The 15,022-nt window shown below is 46.2% G+C and overlaps 2 protein-coding genes across 2 annotated transcripts in view; both read left to right on the top strand.

Annotated features, from left to right (window-relative positions):
• The window catches only part of AGK (acylglycerol kinase), a 344,250-nt gene that overhangs the window by 270,859 nt on the left and 58,369 nt on the right, over nt 1-15,022 (top strand). The gene's annotated exons all lie outside the window — the stretch shown is intronic.
• On the top strand, nt 8,000-10,036 carry TAS2R3 (taste 2 receptor member 3). The gene has a single exon (XM_007532094.2). It carries the CDS (start codon nt 8,707-8,709, stop codon nt 9,658-9,660), a length of 954 nt encoding a protein of 317 aa, XP_007532156.1. The 5' UTR covers nt 8,000-8,706; the 3' UTR covers nt 9,661-10,036.

Genomic DNA, 15,022 nt, shown 5'->3' on the forward strand with positions numbered 1-15,022 from the left:
TTCAATCCTCTCTTGCCCTCTGAACCACTCATGACATCGTAACTGCCTCCATATGTCCCTCTCATTTTCCTTCTCTCTCTCCGGGTGCTGATGGAGCTGGAGTACAGAGTCCTCTCATCTTCATCCTATCACTTCTCCCCTGCTGGGAGTCTGGATCAAGGTTGTTTATGGGGAGCAGAAGATAGGAGTTCTGGCTTCTATAGCTGCTTCTCTGCTGAGCATGGGCGTTGGCAGGTTGATCCATACCCCCAGTCTTTCTGTCTTTCCCTAGTGGACCAGAGCTCTGGAGATGTGAGGGTTCAGGACACACTGATGAGGTTGTCTGCCCAGAGCAGTTGGGTGGAGTCATGGTAGGTAGCATCCATAGCTTGGTATCTGGAAGGTGGCATGACCTGAGGCTGGGGATTTTTTTCAGCTGTGGATTCTGTGTCCAGTCCGATCTCTTGTGCACAGCGGTTGTCTCGGGGAGAGCGATGGTCTGATCGTAGCTGCTCCATAAACCACGCCTCCCGAAGTCCCCTCTTCACCCTTTATTATTTTTCAATAACAGCGAAAGGTAAGTTTTCTGGTTTGAAAAGGACAGTAAAGGGGCTGGGCGGTGGTACACCCTGTTAAGTGCACACAGTACAAAGTTCAAGGACCAGTGCAAGGATCTGGTTGGAGCCCCCGATCCCCACCTATAGGGGGGAGACGCTTCACAAGTGGTGAAGCAGGTCTGCAGGTGTCTCTCTTATCTCCCCTCTTCTCTCATTTTCTCTGTCCTAGCCAATCAAATTGAAAACATGGCCACCAGGAGCAGTGGATTTATAGTGCTGGCACAAAAAAAAGGGGGGGTGGGTACAACAATAGCAGGACTAGTAAATAAGCATGTCCGAACATGAAATAGGATGTGGCAGTATAACATTTACCCTGCACCCTGGCGCCTGCAGGAGGCCATGCAGACAGGAACTGCAGCCTCTTGTTGCTGCGCTAATGGAAGTGACAACTGACAACAGCAGTTGCAGGTATACCAGGAAGGCACTACCTGGCCAAGAAGGGTAGCACTGAACACATGGTCCTCTCCAGTGACACATCTATCTTCCCACCCACCCTCCCTCTTTTGATAGAGAAATGAGGGTGGGGGTGGGGAGAGGAAAAGGCACCTGCAACACTGTTCCACTGCTCCTGAGGTTTCCCACCCTGCAGGTCCTTGAGCCCATGGTAACATGTACACTCTACCAGGTGTGTCACTGTCTAGCCGCCACAGACCCTGTCGCTGATCAAGACAACAACTGCTGTGTGTCTCTGTTGGAATGAGAAGCAGGGCTTTCTCTTTCTCGTCATCATCTACCAAACGTTTATATCAACAGACACAGCTGGGCGCCTGGACGGGAGTCTGGAGAAATGGTTGGAAGCTTCCTAGACTCACAGTACAGAGAAGAGTATAAAGAGTTATGGACTGGGGAGACAGTGAATACATAGCTGCTTTCATATTTTCCCTTCTACCCACAACAAGCGGTCTGTTGCTTTTCAACAGTAAGATGCTCTCAGAACTTTGCATGAAGAAAATATTTTTAGGAATTTTTTTGAAATGTGAATCTGTCAGCTGTGAAGCAGACATTTTAATAGAAAGCTTCGCTGGGACAGCCGCTATGAATGTGAACTCCAGACTGCAGACAGACAGAACTTCTTTGCCTCGGCACTGCTGGAGTTCTCCACCATCACTCCATAGGTGGAGTCGGCCGGGGTTGTGATCAGCTCCAGCTGCTCTGATTCTCGGGGGACAGCTGCAGGACAGCTCAGGCTCCAGGCACCAAAACAGAATAAAGAGAAGATGAAATCAGAGGAGGCCCCTGGCATGATGGCTGGACCTCTTGTTGGCATTGCAGAGCTACCATACATCAGAAATGCTGGTACGACCATCACAGATGCAGCCTGGTTTGAGGATGATACCCTGATGCCTGTCCCCCGGAAGCCAGTCTCCCTCAATTCTAGGTCCAGGGCTGCGTCCAGCATGGCAGGGCTGATGTCAGTGCCAACTCGATAGTGCCCTCACGTGAGAGAGAAACTGAATAAAGCACACATGACCAGTATCGAGGTGCTAACAGGCCTGGCCATCACACAGAGAGAAGAGCTCCAAAGCTGTGATGTTTTGTTGCTCCAGACACCAATCATCTGTGAATTGTACAACATGTTTCCAGGCTTTATTCTTTTTTAAAAAAATAATTTCTTTTTAAATATATTTTTAACCAGATTTTTAATTTTTTTAATCTTTATTTGTTGGATAGAGACAGTCAGAAATTGAGAGGGAAGGGGGTGATAGAGAGGGGAAGAGACACCTGCAGCACTGCTTCGATGCTTGTGAAGCTTTCCCCCCTGCAGGTGGGGACCGGGGGCTCGAACCTGGGTCCTTGCGCATTATAATAATGTGCGCTCAATCAGGTGTGCCACCACCTGGCCCTCTAAAAAATAATTTCTTATTGATTTTGTAATGACTGACAAGATTGTGGTATAAGAGGGATACAATTCCATACAATTACCATCACCAGCATTCCGTATTCCATCCCCTCCCCTGATAGCTTTCCTGTTCCTTATCCCTTTGGGAGTATGGATGCAGGGTCATTATGGGGTGCAGAAGGTGGGAGGTCTGGCTTCTGTAATTGCTTCTCCACTGGACATAGGCGTTGGCAGGTGGATCCATACTCCCAGCCTGTTTCTATCTTTCCCTAGTGGAGCAGAGCTCTGGGGAGATGGGGTTGCAGGACACATTGGTGAGGTCATCTGCCCAGGCAAGTCAGATTGGCATCATGGTAGCATCTGCAACTTGGTGGCTGATCCAGACTTCATCCTGACTATAAAACATCTCCAGGGGTCTGTGGCCCTCTACTGCCTGACCCATGTTTCCATATTCTTTTATTAAATTCCCAGAAGCAGGATAACTGGGCTGTACTGAATTCCTGTTTTCAATTTATTTTTCCCTCCCCATTTTTAATTTTTAAAAATATTTATTTATCCCCTTTTGTTGCCATTGTTTTATTGTTGCAGTTATCATTATTATTATTGATGTCGTTGTTGTTGGATAGGACAAAGAGAAATGAAGAGAAGTGGGGAAGACGGGGAGAGAAAGATAGACTTCTGCAGACCTGCTTCACCACTTGTGAAGGCGACTCCCCTGCAGGTGGGGAGCCGGGGGGGCTCAAACCGGAATCCTTATGCTGGTCCTTGCGCTTTGTGCCACCTGTGCTTAACCCGCTGCGCTACCATCTGACCCCCCATTTTTAATTTCTTGAGGAGTCTGCATAGTTTCTCATTATGGCTATACCAACTGATTTTATTTTATTGCCACTTGGGTTATTATTGGGGCTTGGTGCTGACACTGTGAATCCACTGCTCTATGTAGCCATTTTTTTCTTTTTCATTTTATTTCTATTTTTTAAAAAATATTAATTTTTACCAGAGTACTGCTCAGTTCTGGTTTATGGTGGTGCAGGGGATTGAGCCTGTGCCTTTGAAGCCTCAGGCAAGAGAGTCTGTTTGCATAACCATTATACTATCTACTCCTGCACCTTTTTCTTTCTACTTTATTTGATAGGACAGAGAGAAATTGAGAGAGGTGGAGGAACCAGACATCTGCAGGCCTGCTTCACTGCTCGTGAAGCTTCCCCATACAGGAGGGGAACGGGTTCAAACGTGGATCCCTGAGCACAGTGACCTGTGTGCTCAATGGGTGTGCCACCCCTGCCCCTCACCCCCCTTTTATTTCTTTACTGGGGGATTAATGCTTTACATTCAACAGTAAACACGATAGGTGCTGCTACTCTCCCTTAAGAAAACAAAAACACGGAGTCGGGCAGTAGCGCAGAGGGTTAAGCGCATGTGGCGCAAAGCCCAAGGACCCGCTAAAGGATCCTGCAGGGGTCGCTTCACAAGCGGTGAAGCAGGTCCGCAGGTGTCTGTCTTTCTCTCCCCCTCTCTGTCTTCCCCTCCTCTCTCCATTTCTCTCTGTCCTATCCAACAACGACGACATCAATCATAACTACAACAACAAAACAACAAGGGCAACATATGGGAATAAACAATAATAAAAACCCCAAACTAGCTATTAGATGTTCACTCCAGTTGAGCTGTTATCTTTCGCTCTCCCAGCAGGTGGCACTGTATCCTTGGTTGCTTTTACTTTGGTTTCAGGCGAGCTTCTCAAGGTTCTTAAGCTGATTGTTTTGCTAACAGGCCTAGCAAAGGATAGCGAAAGGCAGTCGTGGATGTATTGAGGGGCCCCGGCTCATGTCTACTGCACCACTCCTCACCATCGTCTAGACCCAGGACTCAGCATTCTGTCTGCTGTCAATACACTTTACAGCATCAATCGCCAATTGACCAATAAGAACGCGTTTGGCAAAGGACAGCCCCTCAACATTAAGTTGGAGGACTCCAAGAGCAGGACCAACAGCTTGAAAGCTGTCAGGAGCTGCTTGTTGCTGGCTTTGAAAGTGACTGGGATCCATGTGGATTCAGTCGGCTAGGAAGGATCGTCAGTTTCCCCAATGAATGGGTACTCACGGGATGCACCACGGGAAGGTCGATCCAATGCAATCTGGTCCCCTACGCCTGCACTGAACTTCTCTGTTCCAGACTCTTGGAAACAGAGTCGGCAGTCAGCTGAGGTAAAGAACAAACACCTCATCACAGACCCCTGCAAGCGTCAACCCGGCTTTGACCTAGCACGTTATGATCGGGCCCTCCTCAATCGCTATCGAACAGGCCATGGCCGGTGCACCGCTATGTTCCATCGCCGGGGAGCCAGAGACAACCTGAACTGCTCCTGCGGCTCCAGACAGACTATGACCCACATAGTCAACGACTGCCACCTCTCCAGATTCAAAGGAGGTCTCGAAACTTTACATCAGGCTCAACCTGACGCTGTTGACTGGCTACGGAAGAAGGGCAAACGCTAGAAGAAGAACAGCATCAATACAGATCGGGTAGGGTGGGAGAGGGGACAGTGTAGCTCACTTTCCCTGTTGTTCTCTGTCTTGGGGCCCCAATCCATATGGAGCACCTCAGCACTAGAGCTTTGGACTTCACCAGCAGCAAGGGAGAATCCGCACACTCTTTACTTTTCCCACTCGAGGTCTTTGGCTGTGCTGGCAGATTCTCCTTCACCGTCACCCCCCCGCCCCCAGCCTTCTCCCATCCCGTCTTCTATTACACAGATACTTAGATCTCTTTGGCACCTGTCCTTCCTAATGCTGCCCGAAGTGCAGGGTGCTATTCAGCCCACTGCTGTAGTGATGAACTACTCCCGAGTAGTTGTTACTTGTTCCTGTTGTGATGGAGAGAATAGCAAGTTGTTGCTAACATCACGCAAACATCTATATCTTAAGCTGCAGATACATTTTGTTAAAAATATTAGCATTGGAATGTTTCTTTAAGAATTTCTGACCAGAAGCAATTATAGAAGCCAGAACTCACACCTTCTGCAACCCCCAAATAATTATGGTCTCTACTCCCAGTGGGGGAGAAATGGTAAGGGGAAGATGATGAGAGGGCTCTGAACTCCATCAGGAACTGGAGCCTGAGGGGAGGAAAAAGGGGCATCTAGATGTAATAATAAGTGTGTGTGTAACTTGGAAAGGAAGAGAAGGTGGGAACCTAGGAAAAAAAGGCCAAATATAGACAGTTGTAGAAATAATATATATTTTTAAATATTTATTTCATTTATTTATTCCCTTTTGTTGCCCTTGTTGTTTTATTGTTGTAGTTATTATTGTTGTTGTTGGATAGGACAGAGAGAAATGGAGAGAGGAGGGGAAGACAGAGAGGAGGAGAGAAAGATAGACACCTGCAGACCTGCTTCACCACCTGTGAAGTGACTCCCCTGCAGGTGGGGAGTCGGGGTTTGAACCGGGATCCTTATGCCGGTCCTTGTGCTTTGCGCCACCTGCGCTTAACCCGCTGTGCTACAGCCCGACTCCCAGAAATAATAGTTAACCCATATCTTGACCTTGGGAGAACCGCTGTAGCTTACAATGGAGGGAGTGGGCATCCAGAACTCTGGTGGTGGGAACTGTGAGGAGTTGTACTCCTGTTGTCTTGTAATTTTGTAAATCAATATTAAATATCTAATAAAAAGGAAAAAAAAGAATCTATGACCATATTGAATTCACCTTCTTCACTTCATCTTGAATGGAGCTTGAAGGAGTCATGTGACGTGAGATAAGCCAGAAAGAGAAGGATGAATATGGTATGATCTCATTCATACACAGAAGTTGAAAAATAAGAACAGAAGGGAAAACACAAAGCAGAACCTGGACTGGAGTTGGGGTATTGCACTGAAGTGAAGGACTCTGGGGCTGCGGTGGGGTGGTGGTGGTGGTGGAGGAGGAGGGTTCAGGCCCTGGTGCATGATGGCGGAGGAGGACCTAGGTGGGGGTTAGAGTGTTATGTGGAAAACTGAGAAATGTTACACATGGACCAACTACTGTAGTTATTTATTTATATTTTGTTTCCAGGGTTATTGCTGGGGCTCAGTGCATGCATTACGAACCCACTGCTCCTGGAGGCTATTTTTCCCCTTTTGTTGCCCTTGTTTATCGTTGTTGATATTAGTACTATTGTTATTGCTGTCGTTGTTGTTGGATAGGACAGAGAGAAATCAAGAGAGGACGGGAAGTCAGAGAGGGGGAGAGAAAGACACCTGCAGTTCTGCTTCATGACCCATGAAGCAACCCCCTGCAGGTGGGGAGCCGGTGGCTCAAACCCACATGCTTTGCTCCATGTGCGCTTACCCTGCTGCGCTACTGCCTGCCCTTTACTGTCGACTGTAAACCATTAATTCTCCCAGTAAAGAAGAAGAAAAAAAAAAGACCCAGGAATTTCTGAGCATATGACCTTTTTTTTTTTTCCTCCAGGGTTATTACTGGGGCTCAGTTCCTGCACCACAAATCCACTGCTCCTGGAGACCATTTTTCCCCCTTTTGTTGTTTTATCATTGCTGTGGTTATTATTATTATTGTTGTTGTTGTTGCTGTCATTAGATAGGACAAAGAGAAATCGAGAGAGGAGGGGAAGACAGAGAGGGGGAGAGAAAGATAGACACCTGCAGACCTGCTTCACCGCCAGTGACGCAACCCCCCCCTGCAGGTGGGGAGCGGGGGGCTCTAACCGGGATCCTTCCACCGGAATCCTTGCGCTTTGTGCCACGTGCGCTTAACCCACTGTGCTACCACCTGACTCCTTTCATATTTATTTATTTGTTATTTTGTAATGCTACCCAGGCTTTCTCTGGAGCTTGGTACCTGCACAACAAATCTACTGCTATCCTCCCCCCATTTTTTTTCCCTTTTCCCTTTTAGGTAGTGACATTGAGAGGGAAGGGAGAGAAAAAGACACACCTGTAGCACTGCTTCACCACTTATGAAACTTAGCCCGCAGGTGGGAGCTGGAGGTCTGACCCCAGGTCCTTGGGCATCATAACATGTACACTCTATCACTCTATCAGTGTGATGCCACTCGGCCTCTTAGGTTTATTTTTAATATTTATTTATTTATTTATTTATTTATTTATTTATTTTACCACAGCACTCCTCAGCTCTGGCATATGGTGGTACTGGGAATTCAGCCTGGGAACTCAGAGCCTCAGGCATGAAAATCATTTGCATAGCCATTATGCTGTCTCCTCAGATTTTTTTTTAAATGAAATTATACTGTAGAGTTTGCATGAGAGGGGGGAGGAAGAAAGAGGAAGAGAATCCAGAGCATAACTCCTGTGCATTCTGAACCTGAGCTGAACTGTAAGCCATGCAAGTCCTGTGCTCTATCCACTGAGCTTTTTCCCTGGGAACCTGAACAAGCACTTTTGACTATTCTAGTAACACCTACCTTTTTCTTCTGGGTGGACCCAAAACCAACTATTCTATTAAAAAAAATTTTTATAAGGGGGCTGGGTGGTGGCACACCTGGCTAAGCATACATATTACCATATGCAAGGACCCGGGTTTGAGCCCTTACTCCCTGAGTACAGGCAGGATGCTTCATGAATGGTGAAGCAGGTCTGCAGGTGTCTATTTTCCTCTCCCTCCCCTCTTCTTCCTTCCCTCAATTTCTACCTGTCCTAGCTAATAAAAAATAGAAAGAAAAAAAGGGGGGGAGGAATTGCCAGCAGAAACAGTATTTGTACTGCTGGCACTGAGCCCCAGCAATAACCTGGGTGGCAGTAGATAATTTAAAAAAAAAAAAAGGAGAAAGATTTATGTGTTCATTAGTGAGAGATAGGAGGCTATGCCAAAGCGTCCCTTTGGTGTATGCACTGAGGATCAAACTCAGGAATTCCTGACCTAGACTCCGACACTGTCCACTGTACCACCTACCTCCCAGGCTGCAACAACCAATCCCTTTGAAATTGAGCCCGAGGCTCCATCTTTGTGACTCAGAGTTATTCCTTGTTGTGTGACACCAGATACTCCTCCATTTGCATGTTACCAGAGGGCTTCTGGATTCAGACCATAGACAAAAATGTGACGATCCTTACCCTCTCTGAAGTGGACAGAATACACGCTGGGAGAGCCAGAGAATCCATGACACTACCGTATACCATTCGCAGTCGGAAGACGAGAGTCACAGGTACAGTGAAGCAGGAGGAGGGGCATTGGTCCATAGAGACACTTCAAATTAGAAAGGACTTTGTGTATCCTCACTCAGGAGCAACTGAGATCAGATTGACCTGATATGGCAGGATTCCTGGAATCCTTATTTCTGGCTCTGACCGTCATTTTCTTCATCCTGGGAATGCTGGGAAATGGTTTCATCGGGTTGGTCAATGGCAGCCGCTGGGTAAAGAGCAAGAGGATCTCTTTGTCTGACTTCATTATCACGGCCCTAACTCTCTCTAGGGTCATCCTGCTGTGGATTCTCTTGGCCGATAGCACTTTAATAGTGTTCTTTTACAGAGTACACAATGATGGTATGGGAATGAAAATTATCGACATTTCCTGGACCTTTATAAACCACCTGAGCATTTGGCTGGTTACCAGTCTCAGTGTCCTTTACTGCTTGAAAATTGCCAGTTTCTCGCATCCCATGTTCCTCTGGCTCAAGTGGAGGGTGTCCCGGGTGGTGGTGTGGATGCTGCTGGGTGCGCTGCTCCTGTCCTGTGGCAGCACCATGTCTCTGGTCCGTGAATTTGAGTTCTACTCTCTATTCTATGGATTCAACGGTACTGAGGATCCAGCGGAACACCTTAGAAAGAAGACTGACTATGAAGTGACCCATACGCTGGGGATCCTATGGGATCTCTTTCCCTTCATCGTGTCTCTGGCCTCTAACACTCTGCTCATCCTCTCCCTGAGAAGACACACACGCCAGATGCAGCAGAATGGAAGCTGCTCCAGAGACACAACGACCGAGGCCCACCAGAGGGCCATCAGAATCATCCTCTCCTATCTCCTTCTCTTCCTGTTTTACTATCTAGCCTTTCTAATTACCTACTGCAGCCGTTTCCTACCAGAAACGAAGATGATCAAGATGTTTGGAGAAGCAGTCACATTGCTTTATCCCGCTGGCCACTCATTCATTCTCATTATGGGAAACAAGAAACTGAAGCAGATGTTTGTACAGATACTCAGGTGTCAGCCTGGTCATCTGAAACCTGGACCCAAGGGCACCGTGGACTCCCTGAAGTGACGGAGGGCGCAGGAGGGGCCCTTGGGCGTCCTTAGACTGACTCAAGTCTGCAGGGCTCCTCTTGATCTTGTTTATGTCTTCTCACTCCAGCAGGAGGTAGACCCCACTCATTTGCTTTGCCCCCACATGGGGGCACTTCTCCTGGTGTCTCTTTGTAGAGTTGTGAAGGAGAAGGAGAGACAGTCTTGGAATATTTCAATCAATAGTAAGATCAGTGTGCAGAGACATGCACTGTGCTTTGCTGAGCTTCTCTGTATGCTTTCAGTTTTAGTATCTGTACTGCCCGAAGTGAGCACTGTCTAGTATCTTAATATCTATCAGCTCGGCTTCTATGTAGTAACTTATAGTTTAGAATGATCTATAAGCTGTGTAAATAAAACATGACAGTGGACTTGAGAGGCAGGAGAAACTCCTGCAGTCCCAAAACACTTGGACTTGAATTCTGTTTCAGTCCTTTTTCTTTTCTTAGTTTTCGTTTTGTTTTTTGTATTAGAGAATTTCATTTCTTGTCTAATCCCAATTTCTTGCATTTGAAATGGGGATGGTGACATCAACTTCACCAGGTATTAGATATCCATGAGGATATGTGCCGCCATTCAGTAAAGCCTGTCTTATTGATCTCTTTACCAGTGATTTAATATTGATTTGTAAAATCATAAGATAATAGGGGTATAATTCCAGAACATTCCCACCACTAGAGTTTGTGTTGCCATCCCCTCCACTGGAGATTATAGTAGTTCTCCCAAGGTTGCAGATATGAGTTGACTTTATAACTATCTATATCTATATTTTTGACTACTTTTTATTATAATTTTTACTTATAAAAAGGAAACACTGACAAAAACCATAGGGTAAGAGGGGTACAACTCCACACAGTTCCCACAACCAGAACTCTGTATCCCATCCCCTTCCCTGATAGCTTTCCTATTCTTTATCCCTCTGGGAACACGGACCAAGGGACATTATGGGGTACAGAAGGTGGAAGGTCTGGCTTCTGTAATTGCTTCCCTCGCAATTACACTCCTCCCTCCACTTCCTTTCAAGTCACCCCTATACCTGTTACCACTTCCAAATGTTCTTCCTTTTCTCCACTCCTATCTCCCATACAGTGCCTGGCTTTCTCTGGTGTTTTACAGATTTGCTTCCCTTTCTGTGGTGGTACAAAAACAAGATTTCCTGGTGATAAATGCTTTGGGTCCTGATGGAATTGGGATTCAGAGTCCTTTGTTCTTCTTCCCCTATCATCTCTCTGGGAATATGGACCAAGTTCTTTTTGGGATGCAAAAAAGGTGGGAATTCTGTCTTCTTTAATTGCTTCTCCGTTGGACATGGACATTGGCAGGTGGACCCATACTCCCAGCTAGTACAGCTGTTGCTCAGCAGGTGGCGCTCTGACTGGACCCAACCAAGAATTACACAGCAGTGACAGTTTCTACAGCTCTGCGTGCTTATTTATGCTAACCTACCAGCATCCACAGATTCATTGCACAACAGTAAAAATTGTTGAGTGAAAAGAAACACCTGTGAATACTAGGATCTAGTGCCATCTGGCAGTAAAGTTGTTTTACTCCAATAGTCTTTGTGTGTGTGTGTGTGTTTTTTTTATTGTTTGGGTAAAGTAAATTTATAGTGATTAAAAAAATGTTTAGGGGCTGGGCAGTGGCACACTGGGCTAAGCACACACATAGTACGAGACACAAGGACCCGCACGAGGATCCCAATTCGAGCCCCGGGCTCCTCACCTGCCGGGGGGTCACTTTACAAGCAGTGAAGCAGGTCTGCGGGTGTCTTTCTTTCTCTCATCCTCTCTACCTTCCCCTCTTCTCGCAATTTCCCTCTGTCCTATCAAAATAACTAAATAACTAACTAACTAAATAAATAAAATGGCCGCAGGAGCAGTGGATCCATAGTGCTAGCACTGAGCCCCTGCGATAACCCTGTTGGAAAAAAAAAAGTTTAAAACTGAATTAAGTTCAAGAAGATGATGATGATTGTTATTATATGAACCAAATTGCATATCTACTTTTAAGATTTCATTTTTTTTTCACCAGGGTTATTGCTAGGATCCAGTGTCTGCACAATGAGTCCATTAATCCAAGTGGCCTTTTTTTTTTTTTCTTTTCTTTCTTTCTTTACTTATAGAGACAGAGAAATAAGGAGGATGGGAGGGGGGAGAAAGAAAGAAAAAAAGAAAGACAATTGCAGCATTGCTGCACCACTCATAAGGCTTTTCCTTCTACAAATAGGCACTGGGCTTAAGCTTGATCCAGAGTCCTCGGGGGCCAGGAGACAGCTCACTGAACTAACAGTGTACACTGTACCATGCAGGAAAGTCTGACGCCCATGGGAGCTCACCACGCTGAGGGGAACAGCATGGGTGGTGGGGCAGCATCAGCAGACGCATCAGACTCATCTAGTTGTCTGTTTGTCTGTCCTCCCACTGTTCAATATGTTCTTGGAAAACAGGTTGGGCAGGGACTCTTCTTTGTTTACCCAGCACCATGATAGTTCTTGGTTGAACATAAAACAGTTCGTTGAGCATTGAGTGAGGGGCAGGGAGAGGAGCAGATCAGCCTCAGAAGATCTTGCAAAGAAACATCTGTAATAATCTTTTATTTTTATTTTTTATTTTAAACCAGAGCACTACTCAGCTCTGGCTTATGGTGGTGCCGGGGATTGAACCTGGGACTTTGGAGCCTCGGGCATGAAGAGTCTCTGCATAACCATTATGCTATCTATCCTCCTCCCAACATCTGGTTTTCTATACCAGGTAGTTACTTACTTTCTCTGGTATTTGTTTGCCTCATCTGTTCGTAGGGATTATCTTTTTAAAAAATATTTATTTAGGGGAGTTGGGAGGTAGCACAGCGGGTTAAGCGCATGTGGCACAAAGTGCAGGGACCGGCATGAGGATCCCGGTTTGAGTCCCTGGCTCCCACCTGCAGGGGAGTCACTTCAGGGTCTGCTGATGTCTATCTTTCTCTCCTCCTCTGTCTTCCCCTCCTCTCTCCTTTTCTCTCTGTCCTATCCAACAACAATGACATCAATAACTATGACAATAAAACAACATGGGCAATAAAAGGGAATAGATAAATATTTATTAAATAAATATTTATTTATGAAGGAGAAGAACAAAAGGGGGTGAGAGAGAAAAATGATAATAATAATGGTTATATTAGTGAGACCAGAGCATTACTCTGGTATATGTGATGCTGGGGATTGAACTCAGGATCTCATAGCTGAGGATCCAGTGCTTAATCTGTTGTGATACCTCCTGGGATGCTTTAAAAAAATTTTGTTAGTGATTTAATATTGATCTACAAAACCATAAGGTAACAGGGGTATAATTCCACACTGTTCTCACCACCAGGACCTAAAGCATTTGTCACTAGGAATTTATAAACCTCCTTATGTCACACCGGGGGCCCACTTTTCATTGGCCTGATGGAATAAACTCCTCCCACTTCATATAGTGAAAATGAAAAAGGAAAAGGGAACCCTTTACTGTGTGAGTCTCTGTTCCATGTTTGCCAACTCAGTGAAAAAAAAAAAAAAATGCTGGTGAGCATCCTAGGCCCATGTGTGCAAACCTAGTTCTTCTAGCGTTTGCCCTTCTTCCGTAGCCAGTCAACAGCGTCAGGTTGAGCCTGATGTAAAGTTTCGAGACCTCCTTTGAATCTGGAGAGGAGGCAGTCATTGACAATGTGGGTCATAGTCTGTCTGTAGCCGCAGGGGCAGTTCGGGTCGTCTCTGGCTCCCCAGCAGTGGAACATAGTGGCGCACCGGCCATGGCCTGTTCGATAGCGATTGAGGAGGGCCCAATCATAACGTGCTAGGTCAAAGCCAGGTTGATGCTTGCAGACTCTTGGAAACAGAGTTGGCAGTCAGCTGAGGTAAAGAACAAACACCTCATCACAGACCCCTGCAAACCTAGTGAAAACAAAACACTCTCTGTGTCCTGAATTTCCCCCTCACCTCTTTGACAGTTGCTCCTGAATTGTGTGTGTGTTTAAATTTTTGTTTATAAAATGGAAACACTGACAAAAACCATAGGATAAGAGGGGTACAACTCCACACAATTCCCACCACCAGAACTCTGTATCTCATCCCCTCCCCTGATAGCTTTCCTATTCTTTATCCCTCTGGGAGTATAGACCCAAGGTCATTGTGGGATGCAGAAGGTGGAAGGTCTGGCTTCTGTAATTGCTTCCCCACTGAACATGGGCGTTGGCAGGTGGATCCATATTCCCAGTCTGTCTCTCTCATTCCCTAGTGTGGCAGGGCTCTGGGGAAGCGGGGCTCCAGGACACATTGGTGGGGTTGTCCACCCAGGGAAGTCTGGTAGGCATCATGTTAGCATCTGGAATCTGGTGGCTGAAAGAGATTAAGATAAAAGCAGAACAAGTTGTTGACTAATCATAAACCTAAAGGCAAGAATACTGCAGATGAAGATTTGAGGTCTCCGTTTGGGAAAACGCTAGTAGGTCTATTTTACTGAATTGTGTTTTTACCTATAAACATCTTGGATCTTTCTGTTCCTTTTGACATGATGCATAATTTACCAATACATACTCTGAGAAAGTTCACTGTATGGTGTCACACACCAGTGTCCCTCCAGATTTCTTCAGATCAACTGTATGGTGACTGAAGTTATTTTCTCTCAAGCCTAAGGTGCATCAGATCTCAGGGGCCTGGCATCTGACTAAGGTTCTCCACCAGTGTATGAGCCATACAGAGCCTTTATCAAAATATCATCTTTTCGCTGTGACTGCTTGCCCTGAAGTTTTCCCTACAGTTAGATCTGCCATGTGGCAGAGCAAGACCCATGAATATGCGGTGTGCCCACCTATAGAGCATCTGGGTGCAGGAAAGAGACTGTCTGCGGTCACTCAGACACCACTCAGTTTAACTCAGGGGACTGGCTGACCAGCTAGACAGTGTCAGGCCTTTCTCTTTAGGAAACCTTGCTCTGGTTGGACAGCTCAGGCATAAGGAGAGGAGGCCTATGTTAGAGTCAAGGGAGGGAAAAAGCTTCATTTCCTAAATGAGGGAATTCCCTTATAATAAGTTCATTAGAAGGTTCTGCAACACCAGGAGAGTCACCACGCAGGGAACTGAAAGGCATAGGGTTTTCATAGCCAGAGGGTTTAATTAAAGGCCAAGTTACAGGGGCCGGGTAGTGAGTGACACACCTGGTTAAGTACATGTATTACCATGCACAAGGACCTGGGTAAAAGCCTCTGGTCCCCACCTGCAGGGGGAAAGCTTCACGAGGGGTGAAGCAGTGCTGGCAGGTGTCTCTCTGTCTCTGTCTCTCTCCCTATACCTCACCATCCCTCTGAATTTCTCTCTGCTCTATCAA

This window comes from Erinaceus europaeus, chromosome 8 (genome assembly GCF_950295315.1).
Source record: "Erinaceus europaeus chromosome 8, mEriEur2.1, whole genome shotgun sequence".
NCBI classification, from domain to species: domain Eukaryota; kingdom Metazoa; phylum Chordata; class Mammalia; order Eulipotyphla; family Erinaceidae; genus Erinaceus; species Erinaceus europaeus.